Consider the following 24898-nt stretch of genomic DNA (forward strand, 5'->3'; position numbering starts at 1 on the left):
TAAACACTGGAACCAAGTCTCCACCCTTCCTGATGCCCTTGGTGTAGACTTTCTCAGGCCCCAGTGTCTCCCCTGGCCCGTAGTTCCTCTGCCTGCACCATGGTGATTACAAGTCAGCTCCTTACTAATGATTAACTCAATACATTACAGCCACGGTGCAAGGGTCAGGCTGGCCCTGCAGGACTCCCAATTTCAAGACCCTGGACTCACCCATCGCCTCAACGGCTAACATCCTACCACTGGGCTCTGTTCTCAGATGTTGTGCAGGAACCCCAATCCCTGCTCAAAGAAAGAACCAAACACCCACGAACCCGCGACCGGCCAGAACCCACTGTGCCAGGACCACATCTTAAGAACACGCCGGCCTCCTGTCGCTGACCAACCCAAGGGAGGCCACGAGTGCTGTGGACCAACCAGAGGCCTGCACACAAGCTGATCACACACTGCTGATCCCCGTTTCAACCTGCAGAATTCACTGCCCTTCACCCACTGCTGGGAGGTCTGGGAATTGAGCAACAGGTGCTCGACTCCTAGTTCTGTGTGCTACAAAATGAACTACTTCCTCCCACCGCCTCAGTGTCTCAGGTGGCTGCACGCTGGGCCAGTGGACCCAGTTTTGGGGGTTCTATAGCAATTTCTCCATGCAGTTTTGGGGGTGTTCTGCAACAATAGTGATGTTACCTCGTGCTTTGATGGGCCTTTCAAACAGCAAGTACTGTGTGCTATTCCCTAAACATTAGAACCCTACACAGGAGGGAGGCATCAGTACCGATTTTTTTTTTTTTTTTAAGATTTTATTTATTTGAGAGGCAGAGTCACAGAGAGAGAGAGGGAGACACAGAGAGAAAGGACTTCCATCTGCTGGTTCACTCCCCCCAATGGCCACAATGGCTGGAGCTGGGCTGATCTAAAGCCAGGAGCCAGGCGCCTCTTCTGGGTCTCCCACGAGGGTGCAGGGGCCCAAGGGCTTGGGCCATCTTCTACTGCTTTCCCAGGCCATAGCAGAGAGCTGGATCAAAAGTGGAGCAGCTGGGACATGAACAGGATCCAAATGGGATGCCGGCACTGCAGGCAGAGCTTAGCCTACTACGCCACGGTGCCAGGAGTGGCCTATTTTCATAGGTTTCTCAGAGGCCCATTCCACACTCCTTTCTATCCTTCTCATCCATAACCTACCACATAAGGCAGCTCATGAGGGCACCGCAGAGCCCCCAGTGGTCCACTTTCAACAGCTTAATGAGAAGGTCATTAGTCAAACTCAACAGGAGAAAGTTTAAACACTTTTTTTTTTCACCTGTGGAAGAGGTACGAGGTCAAATGAAAGCAACTTTTTTTTTTTTAAGATTTATTTATTTGTTATTGAAAGGCAGAGTTACAGAGAGGCAGAGGCAGAGAGAGAGAGAGGTCTCGCATCCCCTGGTACACTCCCCAGATGGTCGCAACTGCCAGAGCTGCCCCAACGCAAAGCCAGGAGCCAGGAGTTTCTCCACGTCTCTCATGCAGGTGCAGAGGCCCAAGGACTTGGGCCACCTTCCACTGCTTTCCCAGGCCATAGCACAGAGCTGGATGGGAAGTACAGCAGTCAGGATTCGAACAGGCTCCCATAAGGGATGCTGGTGCTAAAGGGGGTAGCTTTACCTGCTACGCCACAGCTCCAGCCAGTAGAGAAATGTATTTTTCTGCTATTTGTATGTAAACCCTGGGAGTCAGCCTCGGGAGGGGGGTGCAATTCTGCGAGATAACATATACCAAGGGCCTTAAAAATAGATCTGCAGTCCAAGAGTTCTGCTTCTAGGAAAACAGCCCAAGGAAACCAAGAATGGCACAAAGCGCAGCAGTTCAGCCGCCCCTGTCAAGTTGGTACCCATACTGGAGGGCCAGTGTGATTCTGCTTTAGATCCAGCCTTCCCTAGCGCACCTGGGAAGAAGGGGAGCAGGGGGCGATACCCCCATGTGCTTGGGCCCCTGCCACCCACGTGGGAGACCAGGATGAGGTTGCTGGCTTCCAGCTTCTGCCTGGCCCAGTCCTGGCTGTTGAGCCACTTGGGGGAGTGAACCAGCAGATGGAAGATCTCCCTGTCTCTCTCTGTCACTTTGCCTTTTTAAATAAATTTAAAAAAAAGAAAGAAAGAAAGAAAGAGATGGCACAATGGGACAGCCTACACAAGAAGTAAAAACAAAAACCTAATATTTAGAGAAAAATAATGATTACTCATATCAGGCATTATTAGGGGCTGTAAGTCATGTGTTCAGAAAATATTCAATAACATGGAGAAATGCCCCCTTTTGTAAAACATTGTGGAGTTTAAAGTAATAAATTCACTGCAGGGGGCTAGCACCGAGGCAGAATAAGTTAAGCCTCTGCCAGCATCCCATATGGGCACCGGTTTGAGTCCTAGCTGCACCACTTCCGATCCAGCTCCCTGCTAATGGCCTGGGAAAGCAGCAGAAGATGGTCCAGGTCTTTGGGCCCCTGGACCTGTATGAGAGACCTGGAAGAAGCTCCTGGCTCCTGGCTTCAGATCAGTGCAGCTTTGGCCATTTGTGGCCACTTGGGGAGTTAGCCAGTGGATGGAAGACCTTTCTCTCTGTCTCTCCCTCTCTCTGTAACTCTGCCTCTCAAATAAATAAATACAGCTTAAAAAAATTCACTGTAAAAATTTTTTAATAATGGCTGTTTCCAAATGACAGTGTTAAAGATGCTATTTATTGCCTTTTCTGCAAATACTTGGTATTCTTTAAACGTATTAAGGTTGTAAACAAATGTTACAATTAGATGGGACAAAAATTAGAGTGACATTAAGCAACTGGCCTGAACAACCTAGATGACAGGTAAGCCTAACTTGGGCTTTGGAATCCATTTTCCTTAGAAGCAGATGGCAATTTAAACAATCATAAACTCTGTTGGAAACACGACCAAAGACATACACCGCCACAGGAGCTCCAGAGCCCTGGAGTTGGATGAATACGCCGTTAGCTCAGGTCCCTTTAAGAGTGTGCAGGCCTCTCTCCAAAAGCCACCCTGGCAAGACCAAAGCGCCAATCCCATGCTGACGGAGGACAGAAGGAAGTTCCCTACCCCACCCGCTGACGGCTTCTTTGGTTTATCAGGAGCACACCAGACAGGATTACAATCCCGGCCCTCTGATGGGTTTCCTCCCTGCCCTTTGATGGACAGTTCCCTGAGTCGTGCATCCAAGACCCCACTTGCACCAGTTCCTCCGGTCTGCCTCTCCGGGAGGCTTCCGACTTGGATGCATCCCGCTTGGCTCACTGCCTGGTCCCCGTGGAAGCCCCGCTAAGGTGAGACAGAGCCACGGGCAGTAAAAGTCCTTGGGCTCGGTCCTCCGGGGAGCCAGCTGCGTGCTCCGAACCCAGGAGACGCCGCACCAACAAGTGCCTCCTTGCCCTCCGGGGGCTCCCGAAAGTTCCCTGATGGGCGTCCGAGACCTCCGGGTGCTACCCCCGCGGTTCCTAACCGGAGCCCAGCTTTCCACACCCGGGATCTCGGAGACTTCGCCACATGGACCGACATTGCACAAAAACGGGCACTCCCCGCCCACTGTCACAGCCGCCGGGGCAAGCCCGCGCGAGCCGGCTCCATCACCCTGAGCGCCGACCCTCAGCGCCCCCATCGGGGTCCTCCAGGTCTCCTTCCCCGCCAGCCTTGGAAAGGACCAAGGGTGGCAGAGGCGCCCCCCAGCCAGGAAAAGGTCCTGGCCGCCCCTCGTCTCACTGCCCCCACCGCCACCAAAGCCCTCCAAGCCCCGGGGCCCAGCGCCCGGCTGCCGCCCGGAAGCCCGGCTGCCCCGAACTTCGGCCGCCGCACTCCCACCCACCCTCGCGCGGGACGCACCAGGGGTCTGGGGCCATCGCGCAGTCTGCCAGCCGCCGCTCGGACACTTCCTGCTCGCCGCAGCTGACTACGGCGGCCCGTGTGGCTCAGTCCCCGCGGTGCCGTTCAGGACGCGAACGCAAACACCCTGGAGGACCTGCGGACGCTGCCGCGGGACTCGCGGAGGACAGAGCGCCCCGGGGCGCCGTGGTGGGAGGGGGTGGGGGGGCGGCCTGCGGGGCGCCCGCACGGATGTGGCTGAACGGAATGGCGGGATTCTCCCGGGACGGCGCGAGCATCTGCGGACGGCTGTCTGGCAGGTACTTGGAGAGGTTACCCCGCGTCTGGGTTGGAAGGTGGGCACGCGGTGTAGACGCCGAGAAACGCATCGCGGGGCCTGGGGCTCCAGCCCCCGCCCTGCCTGCTCCCAGCTTCGGGCTCAGCTTGGGTCCCTGCCTGTCTCGAGGGAGACTCGGGCTGGGCTCCGGCTTTGGCTTCTGTCTGGCCCAGCCCTGGCTGTTGTGGCCGCCTGGGGAGAGAACCGGGAAATGGGAGCTCTCTCTGCCTGCTTCTCTGTCTGCCTTTTATGGAAAAACGAAAAAAAAAAAAAAAACTGTTGTTAGCCGTCAACAACAAGGCAAAAAGAACTGTGATGATAATTGCACACTGTGTAGATTTGTTAGACTGATTTATGATTCTAAGTGGGTTGATATGGAAGTATTCCAAAGCTGCTCTTAAAATCTTCAAGTTTTCTTACCCTGCTTCAAACAGCCCCGCCTCCATCAATTTTATATTATTTTATAGCATCTACCATCCAAAACGAACCTCTGTTAAATGCCATGGAGGTGGGGGGGGGGCTTGAGCATAGGTTCTTTGCAGAAGGGAAAAGGGAATTCATTCTGTGCATTTGGTGTCCCCCCTCCCCGGCCCCTAAATTTGCAGAGAAATCGAGAAAAGAAGCCCCCTGTGCCTTGCAAGGGGGCGAACCAACTCCCCAACTCCGCACGCCGGGTGCACTGTGCACGGCCTGGGCCCCGCGCGCATGCGCGCGATAGTTGCCATAGCGACCAGGCGACGCTGCACCCGCTGGGGCTGAGACTGGAGGGAGCCGAGGGAGAGCCAAGACGGGTCGTCCCGGAGATGGACGACCGAATGTCGCCCAAGGCCGACGTGGCCGAGCTGGAGCTGGCCGCCGTGATCGGCTTCAATGGTGAGCGTGCGGGGGCTGCTGGTGCGAGAACCCCTGGTCCGTGACTGCAGCCGGCCCCCTAGGGCAGCGCTTCCCAGCCCACGAAGCTGGACCCCTGCATGACCGCCGGCCGCTGCGTGGGTAGCTCCGGGACCCACTATAACCAAGCGAACTTCCGAGCCCCCGTGCTGCCGGGGGTGCGTCTGGGGAGGAGATGTGTGTCTGTGGTGAGGGTCTCAGAAGGAAGGGGTGGGGGCGAGCTGGAGCGGGAAGAGAGCTTTATCAGAGATTGGCCTTGCTACTCTGCTGTGTCTGCCTGCTGCCTTGAAGGGGGAGAAAAAGGGCTGAATATATATATATATATATGTATATATATATATATATATGTATATATATAGAGAGAGAGGGATGTGAAAAAGCAGTGGACTACATTTTAGGAAAAGCAAATCCTTTTTACAAAGTGTGTGGTAATGCCTGAAAGCTTGAAACTTGTGATCATATAGATGCAGAAAAATCAGTATTTACAGTGTAAGCACATTCCAGGACTTAACTCTCGATTCTCCACTGGACGAGGTTCCGAAGGGGAGTGGGCCCTCCACACATCCGAGAGGTGCTGGCTGTCATTGGAGCTGGGTGCCAGACCACAAAACAAAAACTCAGGGGTCTGCATTGGTTTGCAGAGGGCAAGCCATGCACGGGGCCCTGCAGCTCCACGAACACTGCTTTTCAGAGCTCGGAGAGCCAAGTACATGGCAAATTACATCCCAGTGTCTTCCTGTCGATGACTTCTTTTGCTTCTTAGAACGGCCTGTATTGGTGGAACTGTTTCCACCTTGTTGGTTTCATGATAATTTATGTTCTTTCATGGACTCAAATATGCATTCCTTGAGGAAACACTACATGCCAATGGAATGTCATGGGCTAAGAATGCAGAAAAATAATCCATAGTTGTGCTTAAAAAGAGTTTACAAAACCAGAAAAATACAGTGAAACACCATCATTACACCAAAAGGTGTCGCTGTTATGGTGTGACCCTTTCAAATATACACTTACATATAAATATTTTTAACTGAAAATAGACTCATGCTATATATATTCTATTTTTTAAAAATTTTATTTATTTGAGAGGCAGAGTTACAGAGACAGAGGTAGACAGACAGACACACACACACACACACAGAGGGAGAGAGTAAGAGATCTTCCATCCACTGGTTCGTTCCCCAAATGGCCACGAACTCAGGGCTGAGCCAGGCTGAAGCCAGGAGCCAGAAACTTCATCTGTACTTCCCACGTGTGTGCAGAGACCCAAGCAGTTGGGCCATCTTCCACTGCTTTCCCAGGTGCATTAGCAGGGAGCTGGATTGGAAGTGGAGCAGCCGAGATTTGAGCCAGTGCCCATACGGGAGGCTGACCCTTCAGATGGCAGCTTAACCTGCTATACCACAGGGCCAGCCCCTGTATGTACTCTTTTTTTTTAAGATTTTTTTTTTTATTTGAAAGAGTTATAGAGAGAGGTGGAGGCTGGGGGGGGGGGGGAGGTCGGTCTTCCATCCACTAGTTCACTCCCCAAATAGCTGCAGCAGCTGGAGATGAGCCAATCCAAAGCCAGGAGCTTCCTCTGGGTCTCCCCCAGGCATGCAGGGGCCCCAGGACTAGAGCCATCTTCTGCTGCTTTCCTAGGCACGTTAGCAGGGAGCTGGATTGGAAGTGGAGCAGCTGGTACTCGAACTGGTGCCCATATGGGATACTGGTGCCCATATGGGATGCTGGTGCTGCAGGCTGGGGCTCTAACCCATTGCGCCACAGCACCAGCCCCAATTCTAACTAGACCTTTTATCACTTAACACTAGGTCACAATTTTAGTGTAATCTTTAACAGTCTTGCACAGATATACAATACTTCATTTATTGTCATGTTATTAAGAATTAGAATAATTTCCTTTTTTGCTTTCAATTTTGAAAAGTTTTTTTCTTATTTGTTTACTTGAGGGACAGACAAAAGAGACATACAGAGAGTTCCCATCTGCTGGGTTACTTCCCAAATGCTCACAACAGGCAGAGATGGGTTAGAGCCCAGAACTCAATCCACGTGGGTGCCAAGGAACTGATTACTTGAGCCGGCACTGCTGCCTCCCAGGGTGCACCTTACCAGGAAGCTCGTGTCAGGAGCCAGGATTCACGCCAGGTACTCCAATATAGATAGTGGGCGTCCCAAATAGCATCTTCACTGCTAGGGAAAATACCCACATTGCATTCATTTATTTATTTATTTATTTTTGACAGGCAGAGTGGACAGTGAGAGAGAGAGACAGAGAGAAAGGTCTTCCTTTTGCCGTTGGTTCACCCTCCAATGGCCACCGCGGCCGGCACACCACGCTGATCCGATGGCAGGAGCCAGGTGCTTCTCCTGGTCTCCCATGGGGTGCAGGGCCCAAGGACTTGGGCCATCCTCCACTGCCTTCCCGGGCCATAGCAGAGAGCTGGCCTGGAAGAGGGGCAACCAGGACAGAATCCGGCGCCACGACCGGGACTAGAACCCAGTGTGCCGGTGCCGCAAGGCGGAGGATTAGCCTAGTGAGCCGCGGCACCGGCTGCACATTGCATTTATTTTAAAACGCTACAAAAAAAATGCACATAGCTAAACCTTTTGGAACTCGTAGGAGAATCTTAGAAAAGTTTGGGAGAAAGAGTCTATTCTAGGCTTGAAAGAGGTCAAGGAAGGATTGACCTTTTTAAGATTTGTTCATTTATATTATTTGAAAGGCAGAGTTTCAGAGAGAAAGAGAGAGAGAGAACAAAAGGAGGAGACGTGGAGGGTGGGGCCTGGGTGGGGAATGGCACATGGCTTGGTGAAGCCTCAGCATCAGGGGCTGGCAGCCAGGCACAGGAAAGAGAGGCTGGGACTCGCTGTCAGAGCCCTTAAATACAGGTCACTGAGTTCAGATTTCACAAGGAAACAGAAGCAAAAGCAAGTTCCCTTTTCTCACTGTTTAGTAGTGTTACATTGTCAAACTTGAACTTTAACTTGAAGAGGTAAATATGTAACTGTACTTGACGTTTCAAAGTATTCTGACAAGAATTTATTTATTTATTTATTTAGTTGAAAGGCAGAGTTACAGAGAAAGAGAGAGAGAGAGAGAAAGATACTCCTTCTACTGGCTCACTCCCCAAATGACTGCAAAGGCCAAGCCAAAGCCAGGAGCCAGGCTCTCAATTTGGTCTCCCACGTGGGTGCAGGGGCCCAAGCACTTGAGCTATCTTCTGCTGCTTTCCCAGGCACATTAGCAAGGAGCTGAATCAGAAGTGGAGCAGCCAGGACTCAATTGACACCCGTTCGGGATGCCAGTTTTGCAAGCAGCGGCTTAACTAACTATCCCACAAAGCCAGCCGCAGGAATTTATCATCTAAGAAAACCAAACAGAAGGGCTGGCATTTGACACAGCGGCCTAACCCACAGCTTGAGATACTGGCATCCCACATGGGTGCCGATTGAGTCCTCGCTGCTCCACTTCTGGTCCAGCTCCCTGCTAATGCACCTAAGAAGGCAGTAGAAGATGGCCCAAGTGCGTGGGCTCCTGCCACCCGTATGGGAGACCCAGATGGAGTTCCTGGCTCCTCGCTTCAGCCTGTCTCAGACAGGCCTATTGTGGCCATTTGGGGAGTGAACCACAGGATGCAAAATATGAGTCTTTCTCTGTGTCATTCTGCCTTTCAAACAAAATCTTGTTTTCAAAAAAGAAACCAAATAGAGTTGTGTTGAATACGAAAACATTTTATAAAGCCAGAGTTATTAAGAGTGATGTAATTCATCGGTTGTCTAAATAATCCCTATTTTTTCCCCACACACAAAGAACTCTTATACACTAAAGACTGCAACAAACAAAATAAATCAGGGATGTGCAAATTAAGGCATGTGGGTCTGTTTTTGGAAACAAAGTTTTGTTGGAACCCATCCACCCTCATTTGTTTATGTGTTGCCTGTGGCTGCTCTTACAGTACAGCAGCACACAGAGCAGTTGCAACACACACCATATGGCCCCCAAAACCTAAAATATTTATTATCTGGCCCTTTATTAAAAAAAAAAAAAACTAGGCCTCTGAAATAGACAATTGGCAAAGAAATATAAACAAAAGAAATATAAATGGCTATCAGCTCAGAAACCTAAAATAAAAATACTAACGCATTGACATTATTTTGTGCTTCTCCAATTGGCAAAGGCTAAAAATATGGATAATACTTATTAAGAAATGGTTCTCAATTACTGCTGTCAGGAGTATAAATTCTATCGCCTTTTGGAAGGACGATTTTGTAGTATCTATTATAATTTTTAACGAGGGTAATCTTTGAGCTTTTAAGAACTTGAATCATTTATTCAAGTTTTCCAAAAATGTATGTAAATGAAAGACACCATGGTATTGTCTGTAATAGCCCAAATATTGGGATAGACAACTCAAATGTTTAATGGTAAGAAATTAGTTTTAAAAATTATAGTCCAGGCTGGCGCCGTGGCTCAATAGGCTAATCCTCTGCCTTGCGGCGCCGGTACACCGGGTTCTAGTCCCGGTCGGGGCACCGGATTTTGTCCCAGTTGCCCCTCTTCCAGGCCAGCTCTCTGCTGTGGCCCGGGAGTGCAGTGGAGGATGGCCCAAGTGCTTGGGCCCTGCACCCCATGGGAGACCAGGAGAAGCACCTGGCTCCTGGCTTCAGATCAGCGTGGTACGCCGGCCGCAGCGCACCGGCCACGGCGGCCATTGGAGGGTGAACCAACGGCAAAGGAAGACCTTTCTCTCTGTCTCTCTCTCTCTCACTGTCCACTCTGCCTGTCAAAAAAAAAAAAAGAAAGAAAGAAATTATAGTCCAGGGGCCGGCGCTGTGGCATAGCGGGTTAAAGCCCTGGCCTGAAGCACCGGCATCCCATATGGGCACCAGTTCTAGTCCCGGTTGTTCCTCTTCTGATCCAGCTCTCTGCTATTGCCTGGGATAGCAGTGGAAGATGGCCCAAGTCCTTGGGCCCCTGTACCCACAAGGGAAACCCAGAAGAAGCTCCTGGCTCCTGGCTCCTGGCTCTTGGCTCCTGGCTTCGGATCGGCGCAGCTCTGACCGTTGAGGCCATCTGGGGAGTGAACCAGCAGATGGAAGACCTCTCTCTGTCTCTACCTCTCTCTTTAACTCTGTCTTTCAAATAAATAAATCTTTAAAAAATATATATAGGCCAACACCGCGGCTCAATAGGCTAATCCTCTGCCTGCAGTACCGGCACCCTGGGTTCTAGTCCTGGTCGAGGTGCCGGATTCTGTCCCGGTTGCTCCTCTTCCAGGCCAGCTGGAGTGCAGTGGAGGATGGCCCGAGTCCTTGGGCCCTGCACCCACATGGGAGACCAGGAGAAGCACCTGGCTCCTGGCTTCAGATCAGCGTGGTGTGCCGGCTGCAGCGGCCATTGGGAGGTGAACCAACAGAAAAGGAAGACCTTTTTTTCTGTCTCTCTCTCTCACTGTCCACTCTGCCTGTCTATATATATATATATATATATATATATATAGTCCAGGAGCTGGTATTATATCCCAGAGGGTTAAGCTGCTCTGCAATGCTGGCATTCCATATGAGCACTGGTTCAAGTCCCAGCTGCTCTACTTCCAGTTCATCTCCTTCTAATATGCCTGGGAGGTTAGGAAGTGTACTTGAGCCCCTGCCACCCACCTGGGAGACCTGCACGGAGTTTTGGCTCCTAGCTTCAGCCTGGCCCAACTCTGATCTTTGCAGCTATTTGGGGAGTGAACCTGTAGATGGAAGATCCCCTCCCTCCTCCCCCCCCTTCTCCCTCTCCCTCCCTTCCTCTCTCTGTTGCTCCTCTCTCTGTCACTCTGCCTTAACAGATACACAGCTTCATAAGTAACCAGGGAATTGCAAACTATATCCAAAATGAGATGCTATATCAGATCTACCCTAATAACTAAAATTTTAAAAGTTGACAGTACCAGGCACAGTGGTGCTGCACAACAAAGGGAGCACTCATATCCTGCTTAGTGAAGCCCAAATTGATAGAATGGCTTTGGAAAACAGTGTGTCTGCATTGATGACTGAATACACGTGTGACCTAGGGCTGCACTCCTCCACCCTGAGGTATGTAACCTGCCCCAAGTAGATGTATGTTTTCTTTGCATTTAATAACTGGAGTTCTTGTTTGCAAAGAAGGAGGGCCAACTCTGGCTAGATGTAGTAGAAAAAGAATTGTGTGGAGGGAACATAAATGACTCACAGAATCTGTGCAACAGGTTAAGCCCTGGCCTGCAGCACCAGCATCCTATATGGGCGCTGGTATGAGTCCCTGCTCCTCCACTTCCAATCCAGCTTCCTGGTAATGCACTGGGGAAAGCAGCAGACGATAACCCAGGAGTTTGGGCCCCTACACTCACCCAGGAGACTTGGATGGAGTTCTTGCTCTGGATCGGCTCAGTTTTAGCAGTTGTGGCCACCTGGAGAGTGAACCAGCAGATGGAAGATCTCTCCCTCTGTGTCATTACCTATCTCTCTGTAACGCTTTCAAATAAATAAATAAATCTTTGTTTAAAAAAAAAAAAGGCTCACGGAATCGATAGGAAATGTGGGAAATCTCACTTGAGAAATGGATGGGACTAGTGAGAAAACAAGAGCAAGTGACATGGACAGAGGACTGTCCTTGCCACCATGCTCAACATTCAGTGACACATTTGACTCCCACGGTGACCGCTCCACGGTGACTCCCTCTAGAGAGGGTATTCTGACGAAATCGATGATGCCACTTCCTCCCAAAGGCTGCCAGCCGGTCAGGAGAGGAAGAATCGAATGCCTCTTTCAGGCCCGCCCCCAAGGCTAAAGAGCCCACTCCTGTCTGTCTTGGGATTCTCCTCAAATAGAAGTCTTTTGTATTTCCTACATCATAAATTGCCCTTTCATGTTGTTTGCTCATTTTCTGTTGGGAAGTTTTTTCCCATTGCTTTGTAGCAGCTGTTTATATAGATCCTTTGTCTCTATCATACACATCACAAATATCTTCTACTTGTTTGGGGTTTTCTTTTTCTTTTGTCATTTGTAATTAGAAGTTTCTAATTTTTAGAGATTTTTTTTTTTGACAGGCAGAGTTAGTGAGAGAGAGAGACAGAGAGAAAGGTCCTCCTTTGCCATTGGTTCACCCCCTAAATGGCCACTATGGCCGGCGTACTGCGCCAATCTGAAGCCAGGAGCCAGGTGCTTCCTCCTGGTCTCCCATGCAGGTGCAGGGCCCAGGCACTTGGGCCATCCTCCACTGCCTTCCCGGGCCACAGCAGAGAGCTGGCCTGGAAGAGGGGCAACCGGGACAGAATCCGGCGCCCCAACCGGGACTAGAACCCGGGGTACCAGAGCCGCAGGTGGAGGATTAGCCTAGTGAGCTGTGGCGCCAGCATAGAGATTTCTTTTTTTAGCAGACAGAGGGACAGAGAGACAGAAAAACTTTTCATCTGCTGGTTCACTCACCAAATGGCAGTAACAGCTGGGGCTGGGCCAGGCTAAAGCCAATTTTAGTATATGTGCTGCCGAAGCAAGCACCAGGCTAAAGCCAAGAGCCAGGAACTCCATGTGGGGTTCTCATGTGGGTGGCAGGGACCAAAGTGATCAGACCATCTTCTGCTGTCTTCCCAGGAGTGTTAGCATGGATCTGGTTCAGAGGTGGACCAGGGCTGGTGCTGTGACATAGCAGGTAAAGCCACTGCCTACAGTGCTGGCATCCCATATGGATGCCAGTTTGTGTCCTGGCTGCTCCACTTCTGATCCAGCTCTCTGCTATGGCCTGGGAAAGCAGTAGAAGATGGCCCAAGTGCTTTGGTCTCTGCACCCACGTGGGAGACCCAGAAGAAGCTCCTGGCTTCTGGCTTCAGATCAGCACAATTCTGTCTATTGCAGCCATCTGGGAAGTGAACCAGAGGATAGAAGACCTCTCTCTCTCTCTCTCTCTCTCTCTCTCTCTCTCTCTCTATCTCTATCTCTCTGCCTTTCTGTAGCTCTGCCTTTCAAATAAATAAATAAATCTTAAAAAAAAAAATGGAGCAGTCAGGACTTGAACCAGTGCTCCAATATGGGATGTCGTTGTTAAAAGCAGCAGTTTAACTCACTGTGCCACAATGCTGCCCAAGAATTTGGTAATTTTTAATATAACTGGGTAAATATTTCAGCCTTATCTGCTGTGGTTTTTGTATCATGGTTGAGAAATGATTTCCTATACCCCATGTATATATTAAGTCTTATTTTTCATACTTATGTCTTTGATCTACCTGGAAGGTATTGTTTGTGTATGGTGTGAAGTAAGGATCTAATTTCACTTCCTCCATATGGGCAGCCATATGACTGTTTCTAACCTGCAGTTAGGAAATATATACATGTATTTTTAGTAGGAACAGACAGCCCTGAAAGGTACAAACCTTAGTTTTATAAAAACTTCTTTCATAAAAAAAGGAACAATTCACAATTAAAATGAAAAGGATCACCTACTCAGTAACTATACTTTGCCACCTGAGCAAAAAACCCATTTAGCTACAGGAATCACATCATGCACCAAAATAAATATAATTCTTTTCAAAACCAGAAGACTATATTAATAAGTATTTATGCCTCTTTTTGGTGAGGGAGGAAATAGGAACCAAAAAGCTGTTGAAACATCCAGAAATAAATGTAAGACTACGGAATGGGTGTGAAGGAACGTGAGGGGCAGAGGTGTGGCACAGCAGGTTGCACTGCTACTTGAGATGCCTGCGTGGACTCCTAATGTGCACCCTAGGAGGCGGCAGGAGGTGATGGCTTAACTGCTTGCATTCCTGCCACCCACACGGGAGACTCATGGAATTCTGGGATCCTGGTTTCAGCCCGGCCCAGTCGCAGCTGTTGTAGGCATTTGGAGAGTAAATCGGTGATTGGGAGATCTGTATCTCTCTGTCTCTGTCACTCTGCCTTTCAAATAAATAAGTAAATCTTAAAGAAGAAGAAGAAGAGGCTGGCGCGGTGACCTGGAGGGTGGGGACGCCATCTGCAGTGCTGGCATCCCATATGGGCGCCGGTTCGAGTCCTGGATGTCCCACTTCCGTTCCAGCTCTCTCTATCGCCTGGGAAAGCAGTGGAGGCTTGCCCAAGTCCTTGGGCCCCTGCACCCATGTGGGAGACCCAGAAGAAGCTCCTGGCTCCTGGCTTTGGATTGGTGCAGCTCCAGCCATTGCAGCCAATTGGGGAGTGAGCCAGTGGATGGAAGACCTTCTCTCTCTGCCTCTCCTTCTCTCTCTGTGTAACTCTGATTCTCAAATAAATAAATACATCTTTCAAAAAAAGTGATTGCCAGAGTGGGGGCGAGTGGGGGGGGGGGGTGCAGCAGGCACTTGGCCCTGGCAGTGAAGACGCTCCTGGAGCACCTGCATCCCCTATGGGAGTGCCCGAGTTCTGAGCCCTGGCTCCCTTCTCCATTCCAGCTTCCTGCTGATGCACACTCTGGGAGATGTCAGGCGACAGGCTCAAGGGATTGGGTCCCAGTCACGCATGGGTGGTGCTCAAATTGAGTTCTGGTCTCCTAGCTTTGGTCCGGCCCCGCGCCAGCCTGTGTAAGCATTTGGGAGGTGAACCAGTAGATGGAAAGTTAGCTCGCTCTCTCTCTCTCTCTCTCTCTCTCAAATAAATCAAATTTTTAAGAAAAGAAAATGCTGGGGCCGGCGCTGTGGCATAGCAGGTAAAGCCACCACCTGCAGTGCTGGCATCCCATATGGGCACCAGTTTGTGTCCCAGCTGCTCCACTTCCAATCCAGCTCCCTGCTATGGCCTGGGAAAGCAGTAGAAGATGGCCCAAGTCTTTGGGCCCCTGCACCCACGTGGGAGACCCAGAGGAAGCTCCTGGCTCCTGACTTTGGATCAGAGCAGCTCTGGCTATTGTAGCCAATTGGAGAGTGAACCAACAGATGGAAGACTTCTGTGTGTGTGTATGTGTGTGTAACTCTGACTCTCAAATAAATAAATCTAAAAAACAAAAAGAAAATGCTATGGGGGTCATAAAAATTATAATTATTAAATTAATCTATACACTTACTACCAATTCACTATAGAAGCTTGATTTTTAACTGACCTTTAAGTTGCTATTGTAAAATAAATATGACACGTAACCAAAGCAGTTCTTTTTTTAAAAAGATTTATTTATTTATTTTGAATTCCATTTTTCTATGATCTTTTTGAAGTACCCTCCTGTAGGGAGATCATTTGATAATTTGTCTTTCTGTGGCTGGCTTCCTTCAGTTAGCACAATGTGCTCCGGTTTCATTTTCTAAAAATATGAACTAAATGACATTTTTTTGAACATTTTTTTTTTTCCAAAGGAAGACAGGGACCGGCATTTGGCTAGAAGTACAGATTAGGTTAGAATGCCCACATCCCATATCAGAGTACCTGGGTTTAATCCCCAGCTCCGACTGCTGATTCTAGGTCCTTAGCAGACAATGGTAATGTCACAAATAATTGCATTTCTGCCACCCACATGGAAGATCTGTATTGAGTGTCCATCTCTCGACTTCTGCCCAGCCCTGGCCATTCTGAGAATTTGGGGTGTGAACCATTAGATGGGAGTTCTCTGACTTCTCTCCTTCTCTCTCTTTCTCTCTATATATGTATATAACTCTCAAAGTCAAAAAAAAAAAAAAAAAAAACACAGGCTGGTGCCACGGCTCAATAGGCTAATCCTCCACCTGCGATGCCAGCACCCTGGGTTCTAGTCCCGGTCGGGGTGCTGGATTCTGTCCCTGTTGCCCCTCTTCCAGTCCAGCTCTCTGCTGTGGCCCGGAAGTGCAGTGGAGGGTGGCCCAAGTACTTGGGCCCTGCACCCACATGGGAGACCAGGAGAAGCACCTGGCTCCTGGCTTCGGATCAGCGTGGTGTGCAGTCCACAAGCTGCCATTGGAGGGTGAACCAACGGAAAAAGGAAGACCTTTCTTTCTGTCTCTCTCACTGTCCACTCTGCCTGTCCAAAAAAAAAAAAAACCATACAAATGGCCAATAGGTTTATAAAAAGGTGCTCAACATTATTACTCATCAGGGAAATGCAAATCCAAACCACACCAAGATGTCACTTCCTACCTGTTAGGATGGCTGTTATCACAAAGACAAAAAATAACAGGTACTGGTGAGAATGTGGAGAAAACAGACCTTTGTGGGTGGAGATGTCAGGTGCACAGCCGTCATGGAAAACAGTGGAGCTTCCGGGACAGCTGTATGATCCAGCAATTCTACTTCTGGGTGCAGCCAAAGGAAAGGAAGTCAGCATCTTGGAGAGATCTCTGCACCCACATGTTCCGGGCAGCGTTATTCACAATAGCTGAGAAACAACCTAAATGTCTGTGGACAGGGGCTGGCGCTGTGGCACAGTGGGTTAAAGCCCTGGCCTGAAATGCTGGCATCCCATATGGGCGCTGGTTCTAGTCCTGGCTGCTCCTCTTCTGACCCAGCTTTCTGCTGTGGCCTGGGAAAGCAGTGGAGGATGGCCCAAGTCCTTGGGCCCCTGCACCCATGTGGGAGACCCAGAAGAAGCTCCTGGCTCCTGGCTTCAGAGTGGCCCAGCTCCGGCCGTTGCAGCTATCTGGGGAGTGAACCAGCGGATGGAAGACCTCTCTGTCTCTACCTCTCTCTTTCAAATAAATAAATCTTTAAAAAAAAATGTCTGTGGACAGGTGAATGGATAAGGAAAGAAGGAAGTCCTGCCATTTGCAAGCATGGGAGTGAACTAAGAGGACGTCATGATTAGTGAAATAAGCCAAATGCTCATCGTCAGCCAACGTTTGCCTGAGGTTGCCCTGTGCCTTGCTGTCATCCAGACAGGGGGTGCACATACCTGCACACATGCTTCGTTTTAAAGATTTATTTTTATGTATTTGAAATAAATACACACATACACACAGAGAGAGGTCACACACACAGATAGACAGGGATCTTCCAGTCTGCTAGTTGACTCCCTAAATGCCTGCAACAACCAGACAGAGCCAGGAACTCCATCTGTGTCTCCCCCACGGGTGACAAGGACCCAAGTACCTGAGCTATCATCTGCCACCTCTCAGGGTGCAAATTATCAGGAAGCTGGAATCAGAAGCTGAGCTAGGAACCCGAGCCCAGGCACTCTGCTGTGGGCTGCGGGTGTCTAACCTCTGTGCTGGGCGCCCACCCCTGAGCATGCTTCTTAGTAGGACAAGAGGGGGCTCTAGGAGTTTTCTCTCCAAAGTGAGGTTCCTGGCCCAGCATCACATGGGAGCTCATTAGAAAGGCAGAGCCTCAGCCCACCCCAGACCTGACATCAGAATGTGCACTTAACAGGATCCCGTGGGGATGTGTTTGCACATTAAAGTTTGAGAAGCAATATGTCAGTCCAACCTTCTTGTCAGTACAATTACCGGTAGCCCCCAACATACTGTAGTTGATCTAAGGCTTGCTTGGAAAGTGTTGGCTCTTATAGTTAAGTGAAAAAAAATCAGCACTACGTTTGCCCCTGGTTATCATCATGCCCTGTCTCTCTCCTCCAGGACATGTGCCCACCGGCCTCAAGTGCCACCCCGACCAGGAGCACCTGATTTATCCCCTGGGTTGCACCATCCTCATTCAGGCCATAAACACCCATGAGCAGAATTTCCTGCACGGCCATGGTAACAATGTCTCCTGTTTGACCATCTCCAAGAACGGGAATTACATCGCCTCGGGACAGGTCACGTTCATGGGGTTCAAGGTGAATAACATGAAAATGACCCCTGCGGCTCCCGAGAGGTGCCCCACTTCACATTGTTGGCCCTGTGCCGCCAGGAATCGTTGCCCTCCCTGCTTCTTGCTCTGGGCCTCCCCTGTAACCCACTTTCTTCATTCTGTCGTGAAGGGGTCCTGTGTGTCTACACCAGGTGTCGCCATCTGTGACCCTTATTGCTTCGGCACCAAAGTCCCTCCTACATCTGGTTCCGTTTGGTTGCTGTCATATTTCCAAGACATAACCTAATTTCTAAAAAAGTGACATTCTTGATTGTTTCTCACTGAGAGGGGTAGCTGTCTCCTCCGGTTCTACTGGAGTTGTGTTTACAGGGTACATAACCTGGTGCAGTGGTGAAGAGGCCACTCCAGATGTGCACCTCCCATAAGAGAGTGCCTGCTTGGGGCTGCAGCTGCTCCACTTCCGATCCAGCTGCCTGCTCACATGCGCCCTGGGGGGCAGGAGGTGATGACTCCAGTACTTGGGTCCCTGCCACCCACCTGAGTTCTTGGCTGCTGCAGACATTCGGAGAGTAAAGCGACGTATGGAAGATGTCTCTCCCTGCCCCATCCAACTTAAAAAGTAAATAGACAAATAACTTAGATTTGATTTCTGATCTAACGGTGCCTTCTTGCCTCCAGGCAGATATCATCTTGTGGGATTATAAGAAAAGGGAGCTGATTGCCCGGCTGTCGCTTCACAAGGGCAAAATCGAAGCCCTGGCCTTCTCACCCAACGACTTGTACTTGGTGTCACTAGGAGGCCCAGACGATGGAAGGTAAGGAAACTAAAACAGGTTTACCCACTTCCTGCCGTGGGTGTTTCTAGGAGTGTCAACCAACCTGTCCCCTCTACTGTTCTCTCTGAGCCTGTCTAAATTGGAGAACACAATTAAAAATACAGAGAGTAGTGTTTCTGACCCCTGGCCACACGTTGAAATCACCTGAGCATCTTTAGAAAATGACCAGTGCCCGGCTCCACTTTCAGAGTCTGGTTGGTTTTGCCTAGGTTCTAGGAGTTCGTAAGTTTCCCCGGTGATTGAGATGTGCAGCTAAGTCCAAGATCCACTGCTGTCAAAGAAAGGTATCATTGTTGTCATCATCATTGACGTCAAAGACAATGGGTTAGTTTCTTTGGAGCACTTACTATTCGACAGGCATATACTGAGCACTTCAGTGGCATTATCTCATGCAAACCTCCCAACAACTCCATGAAGTCGATGTTGTTGGTACCAGGTAACAGATGAGGAACTGAGGTCACCCTCTGAGAAGTAGCAGAGCCGGGGGACAAACCCTGGCATCACAGAAAACATCTTTAACTTGACCTTGCCAAGCCATGATCTCTGCCTTTGAGGAGCTCACCGTCAGGTCTAATGTATAGGGGAACACACAGGAATGATATGATGGGCAGGGAAGGTATATTTAAAAGTAGTCTATGAGGGTAATCCAAAACGTTTATGGAAAATAGAGTTAAAAGCTAAGTTTATTTTGGTACAAAATATCTTTTAAATCATGCGTAATTTTTCAGAGTGAACTTTCTGAAGACCCTCCATATACATGGGTTTCAAAAAAAATTTGTACAAAAAATTTTCTAATTCCATTTTTTCATGAACTTAAAGAAAAGTTTAATCAACAATAGGTGTGTCTGTGGACTTCACTGTGAAGTTTTAATATGTGTATGCAATGTGCAATGAACAGACCAAGGTAATCAATATCCCTCTTCTTTGGAGACTTGGAGCTTCTTTTTTTTTTTAAAGATTTATTTTATTTATTTGAAAGAATTACAGAAAGAGGTAAGGACAGAGAGGTCTTCCATCTGCTGGTTCACTCCCCAGATGGCCTCAATGGCCAGAGCTGCACTGATCCAAAGCCAGGAGCTTCTTCCAGGTGCAGGGGCCCAAGGACTTGGGCCATCCTCTACTGCTATCCCAGGCCATAGCAGAGAGCTGGTTCAGAAAAGGAGCAACCAGGACATGAGCCGGCACCCATATGGGATGCCTACACTTCAGGCCAGGGCTTTAACCAGCTGCACCACAATGGTAGCCCCTGGAGCTTCTTTGTTCTATTTGCTCACACAATATATACACTAGCTTATTGTCAACTGGTCTACCTATTATGCTGTGTAACACTAGGAACTTGCTCCTACTTAGTTGGTATGCATTATCCAAACTCACTCTGTCCCCACACCCCTCCCAGCCTCTAATAACCATCACTCTGTGTACAGATTGAGGTTTTATTAGTTTCTGTATATGGGAGAGAATATGTAGTATTTGGCTCTGTGTCTGGCTTATTTCACTTAACATGATATCCTCCAGTTCCATCCATTTGGCTGCAAATGTCGGAATGTCATTTGCTTATATAGCTGTACAGTAGTCCATAGTGTATGTATACTACATTTTCTTTATCCGTTCACCTGATGATGGACAGTTTGCTGGATTCCATATCTTGCTGTGATAAACACAGTGCGTCAGAGCAGGTATCTCTTCGATATGATGAATCTATGTTTTTTGGTTATATGCTCAATAATGGGATTACTGGATCATATGACAGTTCTGGTTCTGGTTTTTAAAGAAATTTCCATGCTGTTTTTTCATAGTGGCTATACTGATTTACATTCCCACCAACAGTGTGTAAGAGCTCCCCTTCCTGCACGTTCTTGCCAGTATTCATTATTTTCTGCCTCTGGTAATAGCCATTCTAATAGGGGTGGTTTCGATTTGCATTTCCCTGATGGCCAGTGATATTGAGCATTTATTTGTTTGCCATTTGTATTTCTTCTTTTTAGAACTGTTTATTCAAGTGCATTTCTTAACTGGATTGGGTGGTGTGTGTGTGTGTGTGTGCGTGTGTTGTTTATTGAAGTTCTTGATGCATTCTAGATGTTAATCCTTTGTCAGATAAGTAGCTTGCAAGCATTTTCTCCCATTCTGTCAGATGTCTCTTCAGTTTCTTAATTATTTCCTTTGCTGTGCAGAAGCTTCTCAGTTTGATATAATCCCATTTGTCTAGTTTTACTTTTGTTGCCTGCACTTGTGGGGCTGTATTGAAAAAATCATTGACTATACCAATGTCTAGAAGGGTTTCTTCTAGTAATTCTGTAGTTTCAGGTCTTACATTTAGGCCTTTGAGCCATCTGTAGTTGATTGCTGTGTATAGTGAGATGTAGGGATCTAATTTCATTCCTCTGTATTTGGTGTGCAGTTTTGCTAGCAGTGTATTTTGAAAAGCCTATCCTTTTTCCAGTGTATGTCCTTGGCACTTTTGTCAAAAATCAGTTGATGGGGAGCCAGCTTCATGGCTGTGGTTAAGCTGCCGGGAGCTGGTTCCTGTCCCAGCTGCTCCACTTCCAATCCAGCCAGCCTCCTGCTAGTACGCCTAGGAAAGCAGTGGAGGATAGCCGAAGTGCTTAGGCCCCTGCCACCTATGTGGGAGACTTGGATGAAGCTCCTGGCTCCTGGCTTCAGCCTGGCCATGCCCTGACCACTGTGGCCATTTGTGGAGTGAACCAGCAAGTGGAAGATCTCTCTCTCTTTGTCTGTGTCTCCCTTTCTCTATCACTATGCCTTTCAAGTAAATAAATAAATCTTCACCAAAAAAAAAAAATCCATTGGTGGAGTTGATATTGTGGCATAGGAGGTTTAGCTGCCACCTGCAATGTTGGCATCCATTTGGGTACTGATTCAAGTCTCAGTTGCTCTGCTATGGATCCAGCTCCCTATTAATGTTCCTGAGAAAGCAGCAATGATGACCCAAGTATTTGGGGCCTTTCTGCCCATATGGGAGTCCTGATGGAGTTCCAGGTTCCTGGCTTTGACCTGGCTCAGCCCCAGCCATGGCAGCCTTTTAGGGAGTACGTCAGCCAGATGGAAGATCTGTGTGTGTGTATATGTGTATAACCATACCTTTCAAATAAAAAAATCAATTGACTATATCTACACGGATTAATTTCTGGGTTCTCTATTCTATTCCATTGATCTGTGTGTCAGTATTTATGCCAGTACCATGCTGTTGTAATTACTGTAGTTTTGTAGTACTTTTTGAAATCAGTTGTTGATACCCCCAGCACCCAAAGCCAGGAGCTAGGAGCTTCATCTGGGTCTCCCATGTGGGTGCAGGCACCCAAGTACTTGGGCCATCATCTGTTGCCTTCGCAGGTACATTAGCAGGAAGGTAGAGGGGAAGAAGAGCCGGGACTTGAACCGGCACTCCAGTATGGGATGCCAGTGTTGCACGTGGTGGCTTAACCCGCTGCACCACAACACTGGCCCCTCCTCTCTTTCTATTTTGTGTATCTACTGTGTTAGTGGATTTTGTACTGTCCTGTGTCTTTGTGATGGTTATCATGATCCTTTTACTCCTGACGTAGGACCCTCTTCAGGATTTCATATCAGGCTGGTCTGGTGGTGATGAATTCTCTGTGTTAGTTTGGGAAGTACTTTATTTCTCCTTCACTTCTAAAGGGCAGCTTCACTGGATATAGTATTCTTAATTAGAAGGTTTTTCTTTTTTTTTAATTTCTCTTTCAGGACCTTGATCATATCATCTCTTCTGCCCTGTGCAGTATCTGCTGTTAGTCAAATGGGTTTTCCTTCATATGTAACTTTACATTTTTATCTCATTGTCTTTAGGACTCTCCTTACTCCTAACTTCTGACAGTTTGTACTGTACCTTAGAGGATGTGTTTTTAGTTGAATCTGATTGGGGCTCCTTGAGCTTCCTGTATCTGGATGTCCATGTCTCCTAAAAGGTTCGGGAATTTTTCTGCTATTCTGCCATTCAATAGGATCTCAGTGCTTTTTCCTTCTCCCCTAATAGGAATATTCATTCGCTTAATGGTAAAAACACACTCTTCTTTTTATTTTTGTCTAGCTGTATTATTTAAAAAGTCTTGTCCTGGCCGGTGCCATGGCTCAACAGGCTAATCATCCACCTTGCGGCGCCGGCACACCAGGTTCTAGTCCCGGTTGCCCCTCTTCCAGTCCAGCTCTCTGCTATGGCCCGGGAAGGCAGTGGAGGATGGCCCAAGTGCTTCGGCCCTGAACCCGCATGGGAGACCAGGAGAAGCACCTGGCTCCTGGTTTCGGATCAGTGTGATGCGCCGTCCGCAGCGGCCATTGGGGGGTGAACCAACGGCAAAAAGGAAGACCTTTCTCTCTGTCTCTCTCTCTCTCTCACTGTCCACTCTACCTGTCAAAAAAAATAATAATAATAATAAAATAAAATAAAAAGTCTTGTCCTTAAGTTTGGGAATCCTTTCTTCCACTTGGTCTGTTCTGTTGTTGAAATATTTTTTTATTTCATTGACCTAAGTTTTCAGTTCCAGAATCTCCGGCTGATTCTTCTCAGAGATTTCTGTCTCTTTGCTGAACGTCTCATCCGTATCACACATTGTTTTCCTCATTTCTCTGAACCGGATCCCCTTGCATCCGGTCGAATTTCCTGAGGACCCTTATTTTGAATTCCTTTTCGGACGCATCATAGCTTTCCTTCAGATAGCGATCTGTTCCTGGCGCACTGTTGTGTCCTTTCGCAGGTGCCCCGCTTGCTTGGCTTTTTCATGTTTCCTGTGTCCCTACGCTGCTGCCTGCACATCTGGTGTAGCAGTTCCTTCTTCCTTACGGGGTAGCTTTTGTTGGAAAAGGCCTTCTGTTCAGATGGGATGCAAGGTGTCAGTTGAGCCGTTGCTTTGGCTTTGATTCGAGGTGAGCCCAGAAGGGTAACCTCTGAGTGACTTCTTCAGCTGTAACCAGTGTCAGCAGTGTCTGTGAACGCTATACTGTCCAGTCTGCAAAAGTTCATTTTTCATGTTGGGCAGAGCAATCAGTTCAGTACATATCCCTGTGTAAATTAAAGGAACATGATCTGTAGAAGAAAAATAACACTCAAGTTTTGTGTAAGAGTTAATATCTGGGTAGACTTTTACGTATTTCCTTGTTAGAGCTTTCGAGGGTTGTCACAAAGGAAGTTGGTATTTATGTGCAGTTAACATGTTTACAGTTCTTTCAATATGTGAAAGTCAATAAAATTTTTATTATTTTTCTTCCTCCTGTGTGACTGGTCATAACTTCCCCAGGCCGTTTCTGATTGGTTTGATGAGAAACATGTACAGAAATCTTCTGTTAGCATTGTTAGCTAACAGAAGCAGCTGTTCTCAACTTGGAGCAAATAATGACCTGGGGAGATTTTGAAAACACCGATGCCTGGGTCCTACCCACAGAGATGCTCTACCTCCTTCCAGAGGGACTAGGCTTTGGTCCCTAAGCCAAGGTTTATATGGCAAAATTGTTCATCTGCTTTGTGAGTGTCAACTTGATTTTAGGCTATTTAAAATTTGTTTACAGAATATTGGAGAATTTTGAGAAGCCCAAAGGAAAACAAACCTTGTTCTACGCAGAAAGCACAACATGCTCATTTCTGAACAGTCACTGTGGTGCAAAGGATGTGGTTCTGCACATGGCTCTGGACAATCAGGGGTCAGCCCTGAATGTGTGGGGAGGGTTCCCTCTACCCAAACCACCTCGCGATACTCAGAGGCATGGAAACAGGAAGGGAGCTACAAATTATGGTGGGCATCCTACAGTTTGCGTCTAACTTTCGTATTTTGTAACCTTCTCGTGACATTCTTTTGCATTGAGGTTATCAGCCATCCATGCTGTAACACAACCTACTTTGTGGCTAGCTTTTACCATAAATGTCTTCTGTCTGTGTCCATGTGGTTTCTTGTTTCTCATTCTTTGCAATGACTGCAGAGTGCTGTGTTGTACAGATGTGCAGGAATTTATTTGGCCAGCTCTCTCTATGTGAGGGCACTTCATTTTTAAATCTGAAACTTGTTTTTGAAAAAATTAAAGCTACCCCTCACCACGGTTTCTAAAGAAACTGTGTCATCCTGCTGTGCAAAAGGATCCAAGATTCCAAGTATGTTTCCCAGAGCCATTCTACAAAGGCACTGGGCTTTTTTTCTCCCTTTATTGAGATTTATTTTACATACTATAAAGTTCACCTGTTTACGGTTTGTAAATATATAATGTATAGTTGAGTGGCTTTTAGTGTACTCACAGACTTTTCAACAATTGCTGTGATCAATTCTGAAGCATTTTAAACACCCCAGAAACTCC

At 48.1% G+C, this 24898-nt stretch overlaps 2 protein-coding genes across 2 annotated transcripts in view; one reads left to right on the top strand and one right to left on the bottom strand.

Annotated features, from left to right (window-relative positions):
• STX8 (syntaxin 8) overlaps positions 1-3932 on the bottom strand; it is a 295947-nt gene extending 292015 nt beyond the window's left edge. Inside the window, exon 1 of the mRNA XM_062216055.1 lies at positions 3857-3932. Coding sequence (XP_062072039.1) covers positions 3857-3873 — 17 coding nt within the window. The 5' untranslated portion in view covers positions 3874-3932. The remainder of the gene's footprint in view (positions 1-3856) is intronic.
• Positions 3933-4937: 1005 nt separating this feature from the next.
• Positions 4938-24898, top strand: part of CFAP52 (cilia and flagella associated protein 52) — a 54320-nt gene continuing 34359 nt past the window's right edge. The window contains exons 1-3 of the mRNA XM_062216130.1: positions 4938-5045; positions 17570-17769; positions 18423-18559. Coding sequence (XP_062072114.1) covers positions 4976-5045; positions 17570-17769; positions 18423-18559 — 407 coding nt within the window. The 5' untranslated portion in view covers positions 4938-4975. The remainder of the gene's footprint in view (positions 5046-17569; positions 17770-18422; positions 18560-24898) is intronic.

Source organism: Lepus europaeus, chromosome 18, assembly GCF_033115175.1.
Source record: "Lepus europaeus isolate LE1 chromosome 18, mLepTim1.pri, whole genome shotgun sequence".
Taxonomy (NCBI): Eukaryota; Metazoa; Chordata; class Mammalia; order Lagomorpha; family Leporidae; genus Lepus; species Lepus europaeus.